We start from the raw sequence: 18,983 nt of genomic DNA on the forward strand, positions 1-18,983 counted from the left end.
TGAATAGAGAATACGTATGTTTATGGATATTTATGGACAATAATGCAAAAGCCATAAAAGCATTTAAATAAAGACCAGTCATACAACACTTTAATTTACAAGCAACTCTTAAGGCAAAATAACATGAAAGGCATTGTCAAAAATATGAATTAATGATTGCATATTTATTTCAAAGAGGTGCTTTCTTTGAGATGCCTGTTGGGATATGTAGGTGAACTTTGTGAAGGATATTTGATATTTTTTCCTACACTAATGGACCAAAATGTTATGGTACATGAATAAATATACAGTATTGGTGTAATGTGATGCATATAAAAGATTAAAACTGTAAGGCCTAACAATGGCAGCTATAATAGCAGCTTGATGAGTCTTATTTAATATTTGTCTAGAGGCATGTTAAAGCAGATAATTCCTGAAAAGTACCACAGTACAAAACTAACCAACAGTTTATAGAAATCCATGAGCTGAGTTTCGGATGTACAACATAGGAGAACAACTCCAATAGTATTAAATTAATCATGGGTTTCAGGCAAATGATTCCTTTCTGATTTTAAGGATTTTGTGAGGATCTTTCCCCCATTCAAAAGATAGAATATATGAATTGTGTTATCGCTACAGCAACAGAGGAGCGTTACCTGCCAAATCCTTTAAATCAGGAAACCCATGAATAGGCCAAAGTAATGAAATAGTAATAAAAATCAAATAAACATGGTCAACCATTTATGTTAAGTAAAGCAGACACCAGTACAGTATATCAGTGCAAAAGGTGGGAAGACTTATGACAACTTCTTATGAGAATTGATAAGATGTTTTTAAAGCAACACAAACCCTGCTGGAAATGTTTTTGGAGCACTGCATAAAATCAAGTTGTCTTTTTAAAATTATGAGTTGTCAAAGGATTAACAGAGTTTCTGTTACCATTTTCCTCAAAGATTTTCACCCGTTTTTGGTCTGTTTCAGCTCTTCTCTTTGCGTAGGCTGGGGCTCTTGCCTGGCTCTCCTTTGTGGCTCAGTCTTTTGAGCACTTTTATGTGTTTGAACTTTGCACCTTTTTTCTTTTGCTGGTCACATTCTGGTTCCTTTGAAAAGTCTAATAACAAAAACATGACAAGAACAAATTTTACTTTGAGGTCTGTTCTTACAATATTGTTTATTCATTGGTTTATATATATTTATTTAAAAAAAAAAAAGAGATAGGAATGCTACCTTTTTTCTTCAACATGGCTTCCATAAGTTTATCCTCCTCTTCTTCCCTGGAAGAGACATTTAACATTTTGGAAAATCAGGTAGCCCATCGTTAATTATTTGACCATCTGCAGCTCAAATGGCAATGTGCCATATAAAAGAGACACACGATAAACAGTGAGCCCAAAAAAATAATATCTAATGTATTTATACTGCAGTTAAAGTACTCTAGGAAACCATTTATTTATAAAGAGGATAAATCCCTTGAAATGAAGAATCTGTTTTTCGAGGGGGTACTCCTTACCTCTGTCTGTCCTGGTCCATGGTGTTGACGATTTGGTTTCGTTGTTCGATGATCGTGACGAGCTCAGCCATTAGCTCTTGCTCCCGGGCCTTGTCCTCCTCCGTCCAGTCTTTCTCTGCACAAAAAAGTGACATGGAGTTACTATTTATACAGTAATCCCAAAATGTGCTCACAATATGCTTTTGGTTGCTATGTAGTTATAATCCATAACACCCATGGATCATTATTTTATATTTTGGTCACTCTATAGTGCATCACAGTAAACATCATTACAACTAAGTGCAGGGCTCCCGGATCATGCTCCCTGACTCGTCTATAAACAGTTCATGGTAACAACCAATGGAACCATTTTATTTGTGCCAAAACAGCTACACGATGATATTGCAAGTACAGAGCAGTGGGCATAGTTAAAAGATTTTAAAAATGTATTTTGCATATTACTTCTCCTTTAAAACACTCAAATGTACACTCTACCTGGTTTATTGAGCAGACACCTCAGCTCATATTCTACATCAGCTTGCCTCTCCTCCAGATTTTGCTGCTTAGCCCTTGAATCACACAAAATAGTAACATTCAAAATATGAATATTTATTTAGTATTGATCAAATAGACAGTCTGATGCTTGTGCTTACGTGTAAACAAGTTCTGCTTCCCTTCGAACCAAAAGGTGCTTCTCGTGGATCAAGGTGAACCAATCCACCAACAAGTGCTCCTCATCTTCATCTGAAAAGTTAACAGTATAATGTAGATAATCCAGTAATTGGTTGGTAAATAAATGTTGCAGACATTGACAATAATTTTATATACAGGGGGGTGAAATGGCAAAGAATTAATTTCACATCCAGCTGTTGCTCACTTAGAGTCTTATAGAGACTAGCCAACTAGAGTGCTGGAGAAAAGTGTCTGTGTATTTTGCAGACAGCTGTGTTAAATAGAGAAATAGTGAATCACAATATGACAATATGACCAAAATAGCAGCTTGTCATATGAATGAGATACAATTCAAGTATCGTCCAGGCCTACATAAAAAATCTAGTTTTAGTGCCACAAGAGTAGGTTACTGGGAAAAATAATAGGAAGGATATAAACAAAATCAATATAAATTTTATATAACAAAATTTCCCATTCCACGTGAAACATAATACATAACATACCATTGGGGTTGTCTCGTAGCTTCTTCTCCAGCTCCACACCCCTCTGTTCAAGCTCGTCCAGTTGTTTTTCCAGTTGACTCATCTCTCCATAGATGTCTTCAGTTGGGATGTACTGGTCTGACTGCACCTGTACATAATTCTTTTAAGTCTGACAAAAGTAGATTTACTAAACGTGAACTTTGTAGCCAAAAGGCTTTCTTACTTTGCGTTTGATGAGTGGAAAGCCGTGGCCGGGTGCTGGAGGTCTAGCAGGTCGTGGGCCTTTTGGTGGTTTCCCTTTGGATTTTGCTGCTGATGGCGATGCCTTTCTGTTAAAGGGGTTCTCCTTGCAGATGCGCTAAAAATAGAGCAATCAATTTAACATATTTCAATGAATTTATGAGTTTAAACACAAATTAGACATTATATGGCTTCACACACAACAAACCAACAACTACGGCTTACTTAGACAAACTTTATTGATCTGTAAGGGACACAGCAGCTAACAAATAATAAATTTTAAATAAGTAGCAATAAAAATAGTATATAAAATAGTATATAACTGTATAATGAAAGCTTGTTACAAATTGTTTTTATACTATATATTTTGAGCTACTGAGTCCAGATCAGTTGTGCTGTGGGTAATGTTTGTCTAAGTCTGAGAATGAATGAAAAATATTTATTTCCCAACATACCGCATGGAAGTTTTAGACACAGGGATTTATACTACACTGAACAGAATTTATATAGCACATGTACAACAACCTATGGCATCTTAAGTGCTGTACATCATCATCAATTTTTACAAATATAAAAAATGTACAATGATTAGGCCTTTCTACAGATTTTAATATTGATATAAGCAATTATTGGTTATTAGTCACAACAGTAAGACAAATATTGGACATCAAATACAGTGGTATCTCTAGAAAAAATGTATACCACCTAGTATATATAGGTTTGATTGAATTCTGTCACCTTGTGGTTTGAGGCCAGAGGGCTTGGTGCTCCAGACCCATTTGAACTGCGGCCTGCTTGAGGAGTGGCTGGTGCTGAGCTGGTGTATGAAGGTACATGGGGAGGACTGGGACTGAGAGAAGCCTGATGGTTGTTTAAAGAGCATACTGTGGAGTTGTCTGGAGAGGCGATGGAGGGCTCTGAGGTGCTTTTGGTGATGGTCTGCTCCTGGTCACTGCTGGCACCCCCAGCTGAGCGCTGTTCTGAGCTGGACGAAAGACTCTCTGTGCTCAGGGCTGGAGAGGCAGAGCAGGAGGAGGGCTGAGAGGGGGAAAGGGCTGAGGGAAAGTAGATGAAAGAAAGGAAATATTACTTCAAAATATTATATGAACTTGTGTGGGTTAATTAAAGTAGGTACAGGAGAATAGCTAATGTTCATCTGCTGCTTTTCTGGCAAAATTAATAGCTGTCCCACATATAGTCATACGGAGCTCATTATTTCATGTTTGTATTGTTTTCTCCTTGCTACCTCTTGCATAGCTGAGAGATATATTTGTATTACTGGTACTATATTTCTATATTTTAAATTTTAAATTTTTACTTGTACAAATAATACATTTGTATAATTATGCGTTATTTGACACTAGTCTGCCATTACTTTTACTAATTATTTTGGAATTTATAGCTACTGTATCCAATTAATTTCCCAATGTTTGTCTAAGTCTTCAGTATTCATATGTACAACATAGGAACATTGCTAAAGCCAAACCTTGGTTGGAGGTTGATGGTGGTGGTGGGACTCTGGGGGCCGGTCGTTTCTTGGTCTTTCCTGCTGCGGGGCTCTCAGATCGAGATGCACTCCCTCTGCTGGGGGAAGCGTCCACTGCAGGTGAGTCTGCTGCCCGCCTGATACTGTACCAGGGATGAGTTGCTGCTACTGTGGAGGGAATGCTCTCATCACCAACCTCCTCCTCTTCCTCAATCACGTCATCTTCATCATCCTCGAACGGGTTGGCAGGGACAGGTGGAGTGCTGGATCTGGAGTCGTCCCCTTTGAGAGAGGACACAGAGCCCGAGTTTGGGGGGGTGGCCAGGCCAGGGACAGGAGGGGGAGGGGCTTTCTTCTTCTTGGACTCTTGTGATTGAACCAGGGCAAGCCATGGCGGGTCTTTGGATTTTTGGGAACCACCAGACAGACTACAGATATAAGACACACAAGTTGGGATGACAACAGACAACACCATGAAGTTACAAGTAGGATGGTAAACACTAAATGTATATATAATGTGTATATGTATGTGTGTGTGTGTATGTATATATATATATATATATACACACACATACACACACACACACACACACACACACACACAACATAATTATATTAGGGGTGTCAAATTATCGCGTTAATTGCGATTAATTAATTACAGTCATATTTAGCGCGTTATGTTTTTTAATCGCGTTAATCTCATTTTTAATCTAACTTTACTGTTTCTGTATGTGAGTTGCTTTATTATAAAATTTGTTTTTATGTGTTGTTGGGACAACAACACATAAAAACACATTTATAAATTTTTTTTTATTTCGGTAATTCCACTCATTGTCGGAAACCCACACAAAAGGCGCGCGCAGTAAGAGCGATGTAAACGTCATGTTAACGTTGGCGGCGTCAGTCACACAGTGGACGAGGTCGAAGAGCCGGTAGAACAGAGTCAGCAGTGCACAGGTAAAAACGCATTCGTGTCTTGGAAATTATTCTCCCGATGTGAAATTTAAAAGAAAATAACAAATATAATATCGCCTACAACTTAAATGTCACTGGTGAAAACAACCTGCATAGGCTCATGATGTCTGCACTACTGTCCTATAGTGACCTGCGACACGAGGGGACACGCACACAAACACACAAACACACAAACACACACAAACACACACCTTCATCATCGTCATTAACCTGAGAACGCGCGGACCATGTTTCCTTCCATAGACACTGCACGGACACCGACGTGCTCCCGTGAGCCGCGTGTGGATCGTGTTTTCTCGCGTACGCTGCGTAAAGCTCGCTTCCTTCTGTGCGCCTCTAAACCAGAACTAACACCAAGACTAAAACCGGGACTAACCCAGTCCAGGACTAAACCAGGACTAAAACCAGAACTAAAACCAGGTCTAAACCAGGTCTAAATCAGGACTAAACCAGGACTAAACCAGGATTAAAACCAGAACTAAAATCTAAACCAGGACTAAACCAGGACTAAAGTAGGACTAAAGCAGGTCTAAATCAGGACTAAAACAAGGACTAAAACCAGTGATCTCATATATAAAGCATTTCTCTATCAATAATATTTTTAATATGGTTAAGGAAAGACTGGACTTTTTATTGTCTTTAAGTAGACAAAAGTTATTATGTTCAGATTTCCTCGTTTTTGCTACTTTACAGCAAACAGTTTCTTATTCATGGAGACTTGGGCTCAACAGCCAATTTGGACAGATTTGTTAAACAATAAATGACTTTATAAAGTCACTTTTTTTGTTCTATATCAGTCTTTTGATCTGCCACAATAATGTAATAATGAATTTAAATGAAAATACCTCAAATTGAAGGCTTTTCTCAGCAATTTTTAGGTGAGATTAAAATGAGATTAATTAGATTAATTAATTACAGATCATAATTAATCAATCATTAATTAATCAATTTTTTTAATCGCATGACAGCACTAATATATATAATATTATATATATATATATATATATATACATATACATACACACACACATACATACATACATATATATGTGTGTATATATATGTATGTGTATATATATATTTATATATATATATTTATTTATTTATTTATAATATAATTTCAGTGCTAGATAGGCTTTTTCTTGTATACTGTAAAACTATTTGAATTTATATTATATTTGAGAGGGTATACAAATTGAGTAAAAGACAAAAAATGATAAAATGATGTACAGTGACATAAATAAATTTACCTTCCTGGAGACTGTGATCTTTCTCGAGGTTTTGGTGGAATAAGATGCTTCTGTGGTTCACCTGTAACATAAGTCAAATCGCTCTTAAAAAAGTATTTCATTGAAATTAATTGATAGAAATGGGATCAAATGCATACTCGGTGTAGCAGGACTTGCAGAGGGAGGAAGCCGGACTCGGGGGGCAGGTCGAGGAGGCGGGGTGGGATCAGACACCCTCCTCGGAGCGGGCACGGGTCGACTCACAGATTCAGACTGACTGACAGGAGCAGAGGGCAGATCTCCATTGACTGTGTGTTGTGCTGGTGTTTCTATCTGCTCCTCTTTCACAGCATCATCCTCTTCCTCCTCTTCATCACTGTCATCAAATGGATTAGGAGGGGTCGAAGGTCGAGCGTTTGCCTCATTGTCTGTTACACCTCCCTTTTCTATAGAGTTCTCTTCAACAGCTATAACAGGAGTGACGGTTGGAGTGTCTCGGGTTGTCTTTTCTTCACTATTTAAATCTTCATCCGTTTTACGTGATACAGAAGAAGAGTAGGGAACAGGACTGCGACCAATCCTGACAGACTCGACTATAACAGGTTTTACGCTCAGTTCTGGTTTCTTGCTGAGATCTGGTCGGCCATTTTGATTGGACAAACCATGGCGTGCAAAGTGATGCGTGCAGACCAAGGACCCAGAGTTGCTCACCAGTTTGTAGGATCCAGGAAGTAACGTGCTGTGGCATTCAGTGCACCTGGTAGATCAAAAGGTAATAATTTATGCACCATGTGTTGTACATGGTGAAACTGAATAATAATTGTTTTGGTATAGTGTATGATTTAAAAAAAATGCTCTAGAAAAACTGTTTCACGCAAAACTGTTAAAAAATAATAATAATAATAATAATAGATGTTATGTTTGCATAGCCAAAACTACAATAAAATGTTTGTTAGTGTCTTGTCCTCAGTGTATGGCAGCTTACTGAAGACATATTCCTATTTTTAAATATCTTAACTAAATTTAACTAAATGTTCTTTTATTTTTAAAAGACCAACACAAATAACCAGTTAAGCATACACAATTCCTCCACAAAACTTAGATTGACATTTTATGGAATATTCTAGGCCAAACATCTACATATTTTAAACATTAATTTACATACTGCGCCTTTAATGAACCAGTTTTACCAAATTAAATGAGTGTATGTTCTTCAGTTTTCTTTTCATGTGAAGTTTGGTGCAGGTATAAAATTGCTGTATTGAAGCATGAGGCAGCTCACCTGAAGCAGTTGCGATGGAAGAGCTTTCCGTCCACGAGAAACCTCTGCACCAGGTGAACATGTTTGTTACAGACAGAGCAGGTGCTGCTCAGGCTGCTGCGCTTGGCCTCTGCTCCTGTCTGCTGAGAGTGACGTCCCAGTGAAGAGGGGTGCGGCAACAGGAGAGAGGGGAAATGGAAAGCAATGTAGGATGAGGAGATCAGACATGAGGTCAGGATTTGAGGATATGGTTTGATCAGTATGTTAGCTAGCTACTTCTACAGCAAACCAAATCAATTCAAATCTTCTACAGCAAACCAAATCAATTCAAATCTAAATAACAACGGATTAGTATGTCAGAGAGGAGTTGAAAAACTTATAGATTTTCAACTCCTCTGCACCCCCACCCCCTCCTACTGCCTAGGCCCAGGACCAAAGAGAGGAGGGAGGGTCAGATGTGTGGGTGGAGAGGATGGAGCGGGACAGTTTTCCATCTGAGAGAAACAGGGGAGTCCAGGAGGAAGGGGACAAGCCCATATATGGAGCATGACGATGGAGGATAGAGAAGAGAGACAGGATACAGAGGCTATCTTTATAGACTTACTCTACCTCTCGTGCTCTGCTCTGCCCCCACTGTGCAACACAAAGCCCAAACAAGGAAGTAGGCATTAGCAGCCACATGTGCAGATATTGTTTAAGTCAAATGACAGGATGGGATTTGTATTGTACAGTGCTCAGTGACTTAATACCCCCACAATAGCCCATGCAGATATAGTGATTATTCTGAAAAACATGCTCCAACTCCAGCCAAGATTACAATAAATTCTCTGGAAAAAATGCAACTTGTTGACATGCAGCTGCAATAGAATCATGCTACTCTAATGAAGATCTGTTTACACAAGTCAGAAAGCAGGAATTGCACAATGTAATGTAATTTCCATTAGTGGAGTTAAGGCTAACCTCATTCTCATCTAACGGCAATGCAGGTTTCATCTGGGCGAGTTCACTAATAGGACCAACAGGACTCGGCCTCTTCATACAGGGAGGATTTGCTGTTGGAAAACAAAAGTATACATTTTAAATGACAGAAGAACTAAGAAACTTTCAGTGATAGAGCTCCCCCTTGCAGCTTTATTGAAATAAAACAGTGTAAACATAAAAAAAAATCATATAATGTTGCCAAATATAAAAAAAGAGCCAGGGTTTCCCAGGTGAACACTCCTCAGGTTGTGTGCGCCATATTGCTAGGCTGGTTTCCCGCATGGTGACAGCAGCAAGTTAAATACATTATTTAACCATTACATGGACTTACAAAGACATTTAATGAGGTAAACAATATACTTAGATCTGCTTTAATCAGTTATGTTAATAATTACATCACTGTGTTTCACCGGTACGTGCTTGAATAATTTTGCGTACCATGGGATTTGTTGTTGAAAAAGTTGTAATACTGAGAGACATAGGTGATGATGCTGAGTCGGTCTGGTACTTTCATAGACACCAGGTCCTCTGGGTCCAACAGTGCTGGAATTCCCAATTGTGTCTCAGCCACTTCAAAGGCCTGCAATCAACACAAATGACAGGTAGTTTAGATAATCACAGTAGAGAACGAAAGAAAATTACTGTATCACACAGATAATGTGCATAAGGAAATAACCTAGTGCTTCCAAAACATCGGGGACCTGTTTCTTAAATATAGTTTGTCCTTGAATAGCTATTAGTTTAATGAAAAATTCCAGGGAAGATAAAGCACCTGATGTTACATAACAGCATGATGCAATGTGGGATTCGCATGTATACTTTGCATAAGGAGACCATGATATAACAGAAAAGCAGCTGGATTCTCAAGTAAATGTCCAGTTCCCTTCTCTGCAGTTTGAAGTGAATACATTTCTGATTACACAGACTGATTTCACAGTTATGTGCTACACAGCAAAGCAAACCAACTCTGTTCCACAAAGTTATGCTCAAAAAGCAAAAAAAAACCCTCCATACAAGCACTTCACTGTTACAAGTGCGCCTCAGCAAAACTGACATTAAAACTAAAAAATATATTAAAAATTGCATTTAGTAAAAAACTGGGAGTCCAATTAGGTGACAGAGAAACATGGATTTCCAGCAAATGCTTAGCTCAAGCTGAAATAGGGGACACTCCCATTTTTCCATGTCCAGCTGCTTCCCTCAAGAAGTCAATAATTGGCCCTCGCCACTAACAAAGTTAGGGGCGAGGGGTATTGTTCTTCGTCGGTTCTCGCCACTAACAAAGTTAGGGGCGAGGGGTATTGTTCTTCGTCGGTTTCTTTTTTTTTATTTTTTTATTTTTTTTATTCCCTTTTCCGACCAAACGATCGCATTTTTGACCCCCTGAACATGGACGAAAAGTCCCCAAACCGGGGTCCAGATTGATCGGCCCGGCGAAAAATTCGATAAAATGGGCATCGCGACAATGACCCGAGTGACCCGACTCAACAGCGCCACCTAGAATTCGATCCCTATGGGACTAGGGACAAACAAAGTTTGTCGCAGGGAAACGAAATTCGGGACAGTGATAGAGAACAATGAGACAAGCCAAAAGATGAATTGGAGCATGACCCTATGACGAACAGGAAGTCGGCCATATTGGATCAAACATTCGGCGCCGTTTTGACTTGGGGGTCTACAAAAAGATTCAAATCCCCGGGGGTTTGTCCAAATGAGCTCAGATTTGACATGTCACATCTAGAGACATGAACTCACAGAAATTTTCAACTTTTTTTGAGATACTCCGTACGGTTCGCCCGTAGCACGCCGGCGAATAACGCCTTCGTTTCCTGTTTTTTCGAAGGCCTGTCACGGCCACAGGCATTGTCCTAGAGAACTCAAATTCAAATCACAATTGCGTGACCCAGGCCTGAATGTAATGAAATATGAAATCTAATAAAAGTGAACTCTATAGCGCCCCCTAGCATAGACGTGAAACGTCAACATTATCGGATTTTTACCAAATTCGGAAACTAAATTCTATGCCTGATGACAAGCAAAAAAGTTTATTACGGACATGGGGTATTTTTCACAGTTGGCCACCAGGGGCGCAAAGACTCCCCCCAAAAAAAGTTAAAAATGTATTACACAAACAGGTTTAGTCCGATCGTGCTGAAATTTGAATCACTAATGCCTGATCATGGCCTGAATATAATACACTATAAAACATATGAAAAATGAACTCTATAGCGCCCCCTAGCATAGACATGAAACGTCAACATTATCGGATTTGGACCAAATTCGGAAATTAAATTCTATGCATGATGACAAGCAAAAAAGTCTATTACGGACATGAGGCATTTTCCACCACTGGCCAGCAGGGGCGCAAAGACTCCCCCAAAAAATAGTTAAAAAATGATTCCACCCACAGGCTTAGTCCGATTGTGCTGAAATTTGAATCACTAATGCGTCATTGTCGACCTGGGCGAATGTCGGGAAGAGAGGGTGGCGTGCCGGGGCGGTCGCGAGTCCCCGGAGGTCGCGTGGGGGGGCGGTGCGCGCCGGGGCGAGGGCCACCATCGCCGCTCATTGTGCTCATCTTTTTTGGCAATTTGCTTTCGAAGACCACAGTTCTTTAGTTTAAGGTCATGGTTTAAGGTCAAGGGTATATTTCTTCTGTTATTTCTGGCCATTTTTTGTTTTATAATTGAGTTGTTTTGTAAGTGTTGCTGTACTTACTGTTACGCAGATAAAAAGTGCGACCTACTCTGTGAAATCTACTCTGTAAAGTCTCCTCTGTGAAGTCTACTGTTTGAAATCTTTGTACGATTTGCTCTGTGTCAAGCTCAGCTAAATGTGCCTTTTCCGTTAAGCGATATGTGATTTTCGATTTGTGATTTGCGATTTGCCTACTCTTATAATCTCCCCGAGGCCAAACAAAGCTTTGAGTTAAAGCCCACAAAGCTTTGAAGTTTAGCTTTGAGTTCCGGAGTTGGCATGGTAACAAGGCTTTATGGAACTTTACATGTATGATGTCATCGGCGCCGTGAACCTGATGGAACTGGGAGGTTTTCAGGTTCTAGAATGTGATGATGTCATACTCCCAGACGGGGCAAGAGCCACGTTTCCCTGTTGACTGAGGCCGAGTGTTGTTAAGAAGTCACTGATATGAGACAAACCTCGATACAGTGCGCTTTCGATTCGATACGGTTCAGTAAAAAATAAAGGCTAAATCATGGAAAATCTTTGTTAAACCACTTCTTGTGCAAAGTTCATATGAAACACAAACATTTTAATCCTCAAAACAGCGAAAATGTCAAATGAGTTTCCTTCCACTAAACAAACAACGAAACTGTAGCTGTAACAAAATCATTTAGTAAAATAAACCAAAAATACTCTTGGTGATATATCGATAGAGCAGCCCACAATATCGATACTGTGTCATCACATTAAACGATACGATATATCGATATTTCAATATTTTTGCACACCCCTCTACTCTTTATCACACGAAGACCACAGTTCTTTAGTTTAAGGTCATGGTTTAAGGTCAAGGGTATATTTCCTCTGTTATTTCTGGCCATTTTTGTTTTATAATTGAGTTGTTTTGTAAGTGTTGCTGTACTTACTGTTACGCAGATAAAAAGTGCGACCTACTCTGTGAAATCTACTCTGTAAAGTCTCCTCTGTGAAGTCTACTGTTTGAAATCTTTGTACGATTTGCTCTGTGTCAAGCTCAGCTAAATGTGCCTTTTCCGTTAAGCGATTTGTGATTTTCGATTTGTGATTTGCGATTTGCCTACTCTTATAATCTCCCCGAGGCCAAACAAAGCTTTGAGTTAAAGCCCACAAAGCTTTGAAGTTTAGCTTTGAGTTCCGGAGTTGCCATGGTAACAAGGCTTTATGGAACTTTACATGTATGATGTCATCGGCGCCGTGAACCTGATGGAACTGGGAGGTTTTCAGGTTCTAGAATGTGATGATGTCATACTCCCAGACGGGGCAAGAGCCACGTTTCCCTGTTGACTGAGGCCGAGTGTTGTTAAGAAGTCACTGATATGAGACAAACCTCGATACAGTGCGCTTTCGATTCGATACGGTTCAGTAAAAATAAAAGGCTAAATCATGGAAAATCTTTGTTAAACCACTTCTTGTGCAAAGTTCATATGAAACACAAACATTTTAATCCTCAAAACAGCGAAAATGTCAAACGAGTTTCCTTCCACTAAACAAACAACGAAACTGTAGCTGTAACAAAATCATTTAGTAAAATAAACCAAAAATACTCTTGGTGATATATCGATAGAGCAGCCCACAATATCGATACTGTGTCATCACATTAAACGATACGATATATCGATATTTCAATATTTTTGCACACCCCTCTACTCTTTATCACACTGTACTTTGCCACGAAATATCCAAAAGGTAAACGCACAAATGTTAAACCTGGTATTGAAATGATTAAAAAACTCACTGTTAGAACACAATGGCCACGTTCACATGATGTTTTTTTAATTGTTCTGGATTAAATTGTTTGGACTTAAAATATTTTCCTTGGAGTTTACATGGAAATAATAATTCTGAATATCTGGGTTTCACGTGACATTACAGGGCGACGTTTGTCAGCACGCAAAATCAGATGGAGGGCAAGAAGTGAACCGACTGGAGGGAAATGCCGATGTGTTGTGCAGTTTACGGCTGTGCCAATTGTTCTAACCGAGAGAAGGAAAAAGCGATTTTTTTAGAGTACCGAAGATAGTCGTCCACAAAGGTCAGAAATGGGAAAAGCTGACAGAACAACGCCATAAAAAGTGGATTACAAACTAGAGCCCGACCGATATGGATTTTGCTGTGGCCGATATGAAACCGATATAATGGGAGTTGGCGCTGCCGATATAATCACCGATATATTTAGTGATGTAAAAATTCACTGTAAATGTTAAATTAAATTCTACGCATGATTACAAGCAAAAAAAGTCAATCATTCTGCACCCCTATGACGAACAGGAAGTCGGCCATATTGGATCAAACATTCGCCGCCGTTTTGACTTGGGGGTCTACAAAAAGATTCAAGTCCCCGGGGTTTGGTCCAAATTAGCTCAAATTTGACATGTCACATCTACAGACATGAACTCACAGAAGTTGCCAAATTTTTTTGGGATACTCCTTACAGTTCGCCCGTAGCACGCCGGCGAATAACGCCTTCATTTCCTGCTTTTTCTGTGACCTGTCACGGCCACAGGCATTGTCCTAGAGAACTCAAATTCAAATCACAATTGCGTGATCCAGGCCTGAATGTGATGAAATATGAAATTTAATAAAAGTGAACTCTATAGCGCCCCCTAGCATAGATGTGAAACATCAACATTATCGGATTTGGACCAAATTTGAGAATTAAATTCTATGCATGTTTACAAGCAAAAAAGTCATTTTTTACGGTTGGTCAGCAGGGGCGCAAAGACTACCCCCCAAAAATAGTTAAAAAATAATTACACACACAGGCTTAGTCCGATCGTGCTGAAATTTGAATCACTCATGCCTGATTTCGACCTGATTATAATACACTATAAACATATGAAATATGAAATGTGAACACTATAGCGCCCCCTAGCATTGACATGAAACGTCAACATTGTCGGATTTGTACCAAAGTCGGGGATTAAATTCTATGCATGATTGTAAACAAAAACAGTATATTACGGATATTGGGCATTTTTCATGGTTGGCCAGTAGGGGCGCAATGACTCCTCTGAAACATTTAAAGGTGCATTATTTAATGTGTCTAATGGACGAGCTGTCGACCTGGGCGGATGTAGGGAAGAGAGGGTGGCGTGCCGGGGCGGTCGCGAGTCCCCGGAGGTCGCGTGGGGGGGGGCGGTGCGCGCCCGGGGCGAGGGCCACCATCGCCGCGCGCGGCTTTAATTCTGTTTCTACTCATGAGTCCCTTTCTTTCTTACAAGCACAAGTTCAGCAGTTTTGAGCCTCAAATCTTCAATTAACATTTTAGTCAAAAGACAGCTTTTTCAAAGTCTGTAAATTGTCTTCCTTCCTCATCTATGATTATACAAGCGTTCGGGAAAGCTTCACAAACATTAGGTAACACAGTGCACCTCCATCATTACTGCATCCTGCTATGGAAGATAATCTCCCAAAATATTATGTTAATTATCTATACATTTTATTGCTTGTTTGCCCTATTATAATGCAAGGGTTACATGGTTCAGTCAACACTAGTCTGTACTGAATATTGGGGCTCCACTCAACCATGCTTGAACCCCACATTTGTAAAACTCTGATCAACACTTGTAAATGACTCACCAGTCGGTTGTTCTCATAGACGTTTTCTTTGGATAAAGAAGAAAGGTCTCTGTAAAGAAAAAAAAAAAAGATAACTGACTTTAAAAAAGTAACAGCATGACCTAATGTGTTTTTGAAGTCTGACCTATTTACATGTGTCTTATGAATCACCCAAATCATAAAAATTTTCTTTCAGTGTTGCAGATGAAAATGTTGTAATGTCCAAACAAGACAATGATGTGTGGGTGATCTGTGTAATCCCTGACCACACATAAATAATGGAAGAACAATAATAAAGAAGCTACTGGTGCTAAGAGTAGTGACAGACTCATAATTACAAGGCGGTGCTCTGACAAACGGCCCGCAGCAAGGAACCTGGCTCCAGCTCCAGCAGTAAACATCCTGCTGTAAAAGTTGAAAAAGTCCTGAGTTGATGTTTGGATGAGGGTTTTGATAAGAAGTGTGAAACTGTTTGGACACATTCATGTCCTTTCTGAAACAAACCTGTAAATATTGTAAACTAAAGGTAGAAGTCACATTTTCAGTCATAAGCTCGAAATAAAATAAATTTACAGATTCTAATTGTTAGGTGGAGTAAATTTTTGTTAAGCACATTTTGTGCAGGCTGAAAAGACTTTTGTTCAAGCCTTGGTTTACACTTATTTACGTTTAGTAATATTTATGTCTACATACCAACGTATTTATTTATTGTTAATTGTATGTTTGCGTATATGAATTAATATTAACAACACCCTTTATAACTTTTCTAGTAGGGAGGGCATCATCTGCTTGTCTCTCTAGAAATTTTAGTACACGCTACTCTCACTGCATTATTCTTACTCTAAGTAGGGCCACCTCTCAAAGAACAGACCTGTAATTTTGCCTGGTGTTGGCTGTTTGTTGCCATGGAGATAGATATGTTTTACACCATGCTGTAAGTGCAAGTGACAGACCCTCTACCAGAAAGTTAGCATAGTGCACCTTTAATAATAACATAACTTATGGAAATCAAAAGGGCCCAGCCCCATCTGTGGGAGTCAGCGGCAACCATGTGGAGCTCTCAAGGAGGAAAAAACAGTGAATGAGTCTGGTGTTGGTGCGGACAAAGCCTCCCCTGTTCCCTTAATCTCGTTCTCATGGTCCGCAAACTCATACCAGCAGCTTTGATATCAAGGTCATGTCAAAGAATGCCTGCTCCACTGTGTCCACCTTGACATGAAGAAAACTGTAGGAAAATATCTGAACATTTGATGACTCAAAGTGAATCTGGCTGAATAGGCAGTACCAGGAGACATAGATGAAAGAGTGTAGTGTTGAGCAAACTCATGTCTCTAGATTATTTTGGGAATGGGGACAGCTAAACAGCACATGGGCTAAGGCTATTTTAAATCTCTATGTATGTAAAAATGTAGCCTAACAGTAACTGTATACCATTTGAAGAAGCTATAGCAATATTAATACTGTTGCTAAGCTATTGATCACTTAGAGTCAAAATATTGTATAGATAAATGTTCAGAAGAAATGCAGTTGCAATTTAAGCAATTCTATTTGTTTTTAGATGACTACGTTGTTTGTTAACTTTGAAATGTGCATCTAAATTGGGATACTTCTTATTTGAATATTTATTTACACAAATACACACAGTTCTTAACCAGACCACATTTGCAGCACTGGACAGATTTGATTTAAAATGGATTTATTTAATAGAAGGATTAGTGAAAATAGTAGTACAGGATAAATGTACATTATGCAATACCCCATATGTTAACCAAGCCATTATGTCTATATTAAATCACTGACAAATGGTCTTCGATGAGCAGTTTAGACAGAGACATTTACAGTTATATTGACTCTGCATGGCTTAATGTACTGTGATGAAAATACATCGGCTTGAGTGCTACTACAGTATAGTGGCCTCATACAGGAACATTAGAGCTAAAACCGTTCTGACAGCCCAAGGTCCCAGTCACAGATTACACTGACATGCTGTCTGCTTGGATCATAGTTAGTCTGTTGATTTGTTTGATCGTTATTTACGACAGACAAATTATATTAAGTATAAAACAGGGAAGACACATTGAAGTTATGTTAGTAACTGTTCATTTTATGGTCTTTTATGGTCTATGCTACATTTTCAGATAATATCAAAGAATAAATTCCTTTCAAATTAATGGGATTTGCCACATAAAGCATTGGTTAATCCCAATGCTATCCATGTAAAATGCAAAAATCACACCCTTTCGTGTAGACACCCGCTATGAGATATTTATACAGTTACAGTACATACTGAATTGCAGGAGTTGACTATGGGTCACTTCACCTCTTGTGTTGCTAGTTTCAGTTGTACTTTTAACGATTTCTCACTTTGCATTCCTGGTTTGTCACATTTCAGATAACATACACACAAAATTACAGACACTGATTTGCCCATTCATAACATAAACTATTTTAATCCTGGTATGTGATGAAATATGCCTGTGTGGTTGTGTTTTTGTGATTTTTGTGAGTGTCTGAGCTGTCTGATGATTACAGTGCAGGGGTGTGTTGTTATAGACAGGGCACAACATGTCAAACTGGGTTAGTAACAGCACATTGGCCTAAAACTGCTACATACTCATACAAGTAGGCAATTATGACAAATATTTAACACATAACATCATATATTCCATAGAGAGAAGTAAGTTTTGGCAGCTGTAATTATACCTACCCTGTATCTTTTGTGATAGGCCTACATTAGGTTATATAATTGCAAAAAAAACGACTCTAACGACTAACATAACTGGATAACACACAAACCAAAATACAACAACTGAAGAATATTTCTGTTAGCTTTAGCCTATAACCTATGGTCTCTTTTTGTATGTTGTAAACCCTATGGTCTTTCTTGGCATAAACTGTTTACTACACCGTTATTCACCAGTATGTTATTAGATACTAGTCGCTCACTGTATCTCTGTATATCAGCTGTTATCACAGGGAGTACTTACATCAGATCTGGCCTGTGTCGGTGTATGAGAGCACAGAAAGCCAAGCCGTCCCGAAAGGACGTGGACATGTCCTTAATGACAACATCGGGGTAATCTTCACACTGTATCCGACACCACTCTTGAAGCGCCTTCAGAGACCCCATTTTTTGTCATAAAATCATAATATCCAAGCCCCGGGTCAAAGTTATGGTCCAAATGCGGCAGAGGACGGTGTGAAGTCCTTTCTCTCCAGTCAGACGCGAATCATCAGCACCGATTCAGGGAGCAGACAACACCCGCTGCGTTACATTCATTTACACTGACTGAGTCACGTAAAACTAGCATGGTTAGCCGTGTTAGCCGCGTCTTCAAGTGCATCCTGTGTGTTCTCACTGTACGAGGCTATACCTACAGTTATCTCTGCATATTACACAGACCTTTGTCCATACGCACGGCCTTAACGTGGCTGATAATGAACTGTCGATAAAAAAAAAAAAAAAACTGCCAACAAACTTCAGTAGACAACTCAGCAGCTGCTACTTCGCGGCAGGACACATGTATTTGCAGGACACCGCTTCTTTCTCGCTGGTTTAAAGTTTTCTTCGCAGAAACAAGCTCAGTTTGCTGTAAAGAGGTGGAGACGACTCCTTCCTACTTGTTTAGAGAAAGAACAAAACAATAAGAGGCTCTTACGTAGTGCCCAGTAATTTAAATGAACACTTTTTACAATTCACGGCAGCATTCTGTGGCAACAGCATCCCATTGCACACAGATGTCCCAAACTAATCCTATTTGAGCAGAAGAAATAACACATTTTCTTAGTTGCTGAGCATCACGTTTTCTTGTACTGCCCCAGAAGCCACAGCGCTCTGTGTTGTATTTCCTTCACTGAACGGAGGGTGGGTCTAAAGTGCGTACTCTGAACACCCTGATATACCATTACC

The 18,983-nt window shown here is 39.3% G+C and overlaps 1 protein-coding gene across 2 annotated transcripts; it reads right to left on the reverse strand.

Moving 5' to 3' along the window:
• Nucleotides 1-4: 4 nt before the first annotated feature.
• micall1a (MICAL-like 1a) lies at nucleotides 5-18,933 on the reverse strand. Of its 2 annotated transcripts, none has more exons than XM_020941930.2 (16): nucleotides 18,061-18,933; nucleotides 15,095-15,143; nucleotides 9,233-9,374; nucleotides 8,774-8,865; nucleotides 7,835-7,953; nucleotides 6,711-7,309; nucleotides 6,574-6,634; nucleotides 4,349-4,776; nucleotides 3,601-3,917; nucleotides 2,846-2,980; nucleotides 2,644-2,770; nucleotides 2,122-2,212; nucleotides 1,964-2,037; nucleotides 1,490-1,604; nucleotides 1,207-1,253; nucleotides 5-1,090 (listed from the first exon to the last, which is right to left on the reverse strand). In XM_020941930.2, the coding sequence occupies exons 1-16, from the start codon at nucleotides 18,201-18,203 to the stop codon at nucleotides 957-959; spliced, it is 2,673 nt and encodes an 890-aa protein (XP_020797589.1). In that variant the 5' UTR covers nucleotides 18,204-18,933; the 3' UTR covers nucleotides 5-956. The 2 variants fall into 2 exon arrangements, with proteins under 2 accessions (XP_020797589.1, XP_020797588.1); XM_020941929.2 differs by having other exon boundaries at nucleotides 7,835-7,956.
• Between the last annotated feature and the right edge of the window lie 50 nt (nucleotides 18,934-18,983).

The sequence above is a fragment of the Boleophthalmus pectinirostris genome, unplaced genomic scaffold (assembly GCF_026225935.1).
Source record: "Boleophthalmus pectinirostris isolate CB_2022bp ecotype Guang Dong unplaced genomic scaffold, ASM2622593v1 HiC_scaffold_22, whole genome shotgun sequence".
Taxonomy (NCBI): domain Eukaryota; kingdom Metazoa; phylum Chordata; class Actinopteri; order Gobiiformes; family Gobiidae; genus Boleophthalmus; species Boleophthalmus pectinirostris.

Bases quoted from the DNA above. Each gene is read 5' to 3' on its own strand.
- micall1a (XM_020941929.2), bottom strand. From the start codon at position 18,203: ATGGGGTCTCTGAAGGCGCTTCAAGAGTGGTGTCGGATACAGTGTGAA. The intron at 15,144-18,060 runs GTAAGTACTCCC...TTTTCTTTACAG, and splicing joins CGACACAGGCCAGATCTGAT to AGACCTTTCTTCTTTATCCA. The intron at 6,635-6,710 runs GTATGCATTTGA...CTTATGTTACAG, and splicing joins TGCAAGTCCTGCTACACCGA to GTGAACCACAGAAGCATCTT.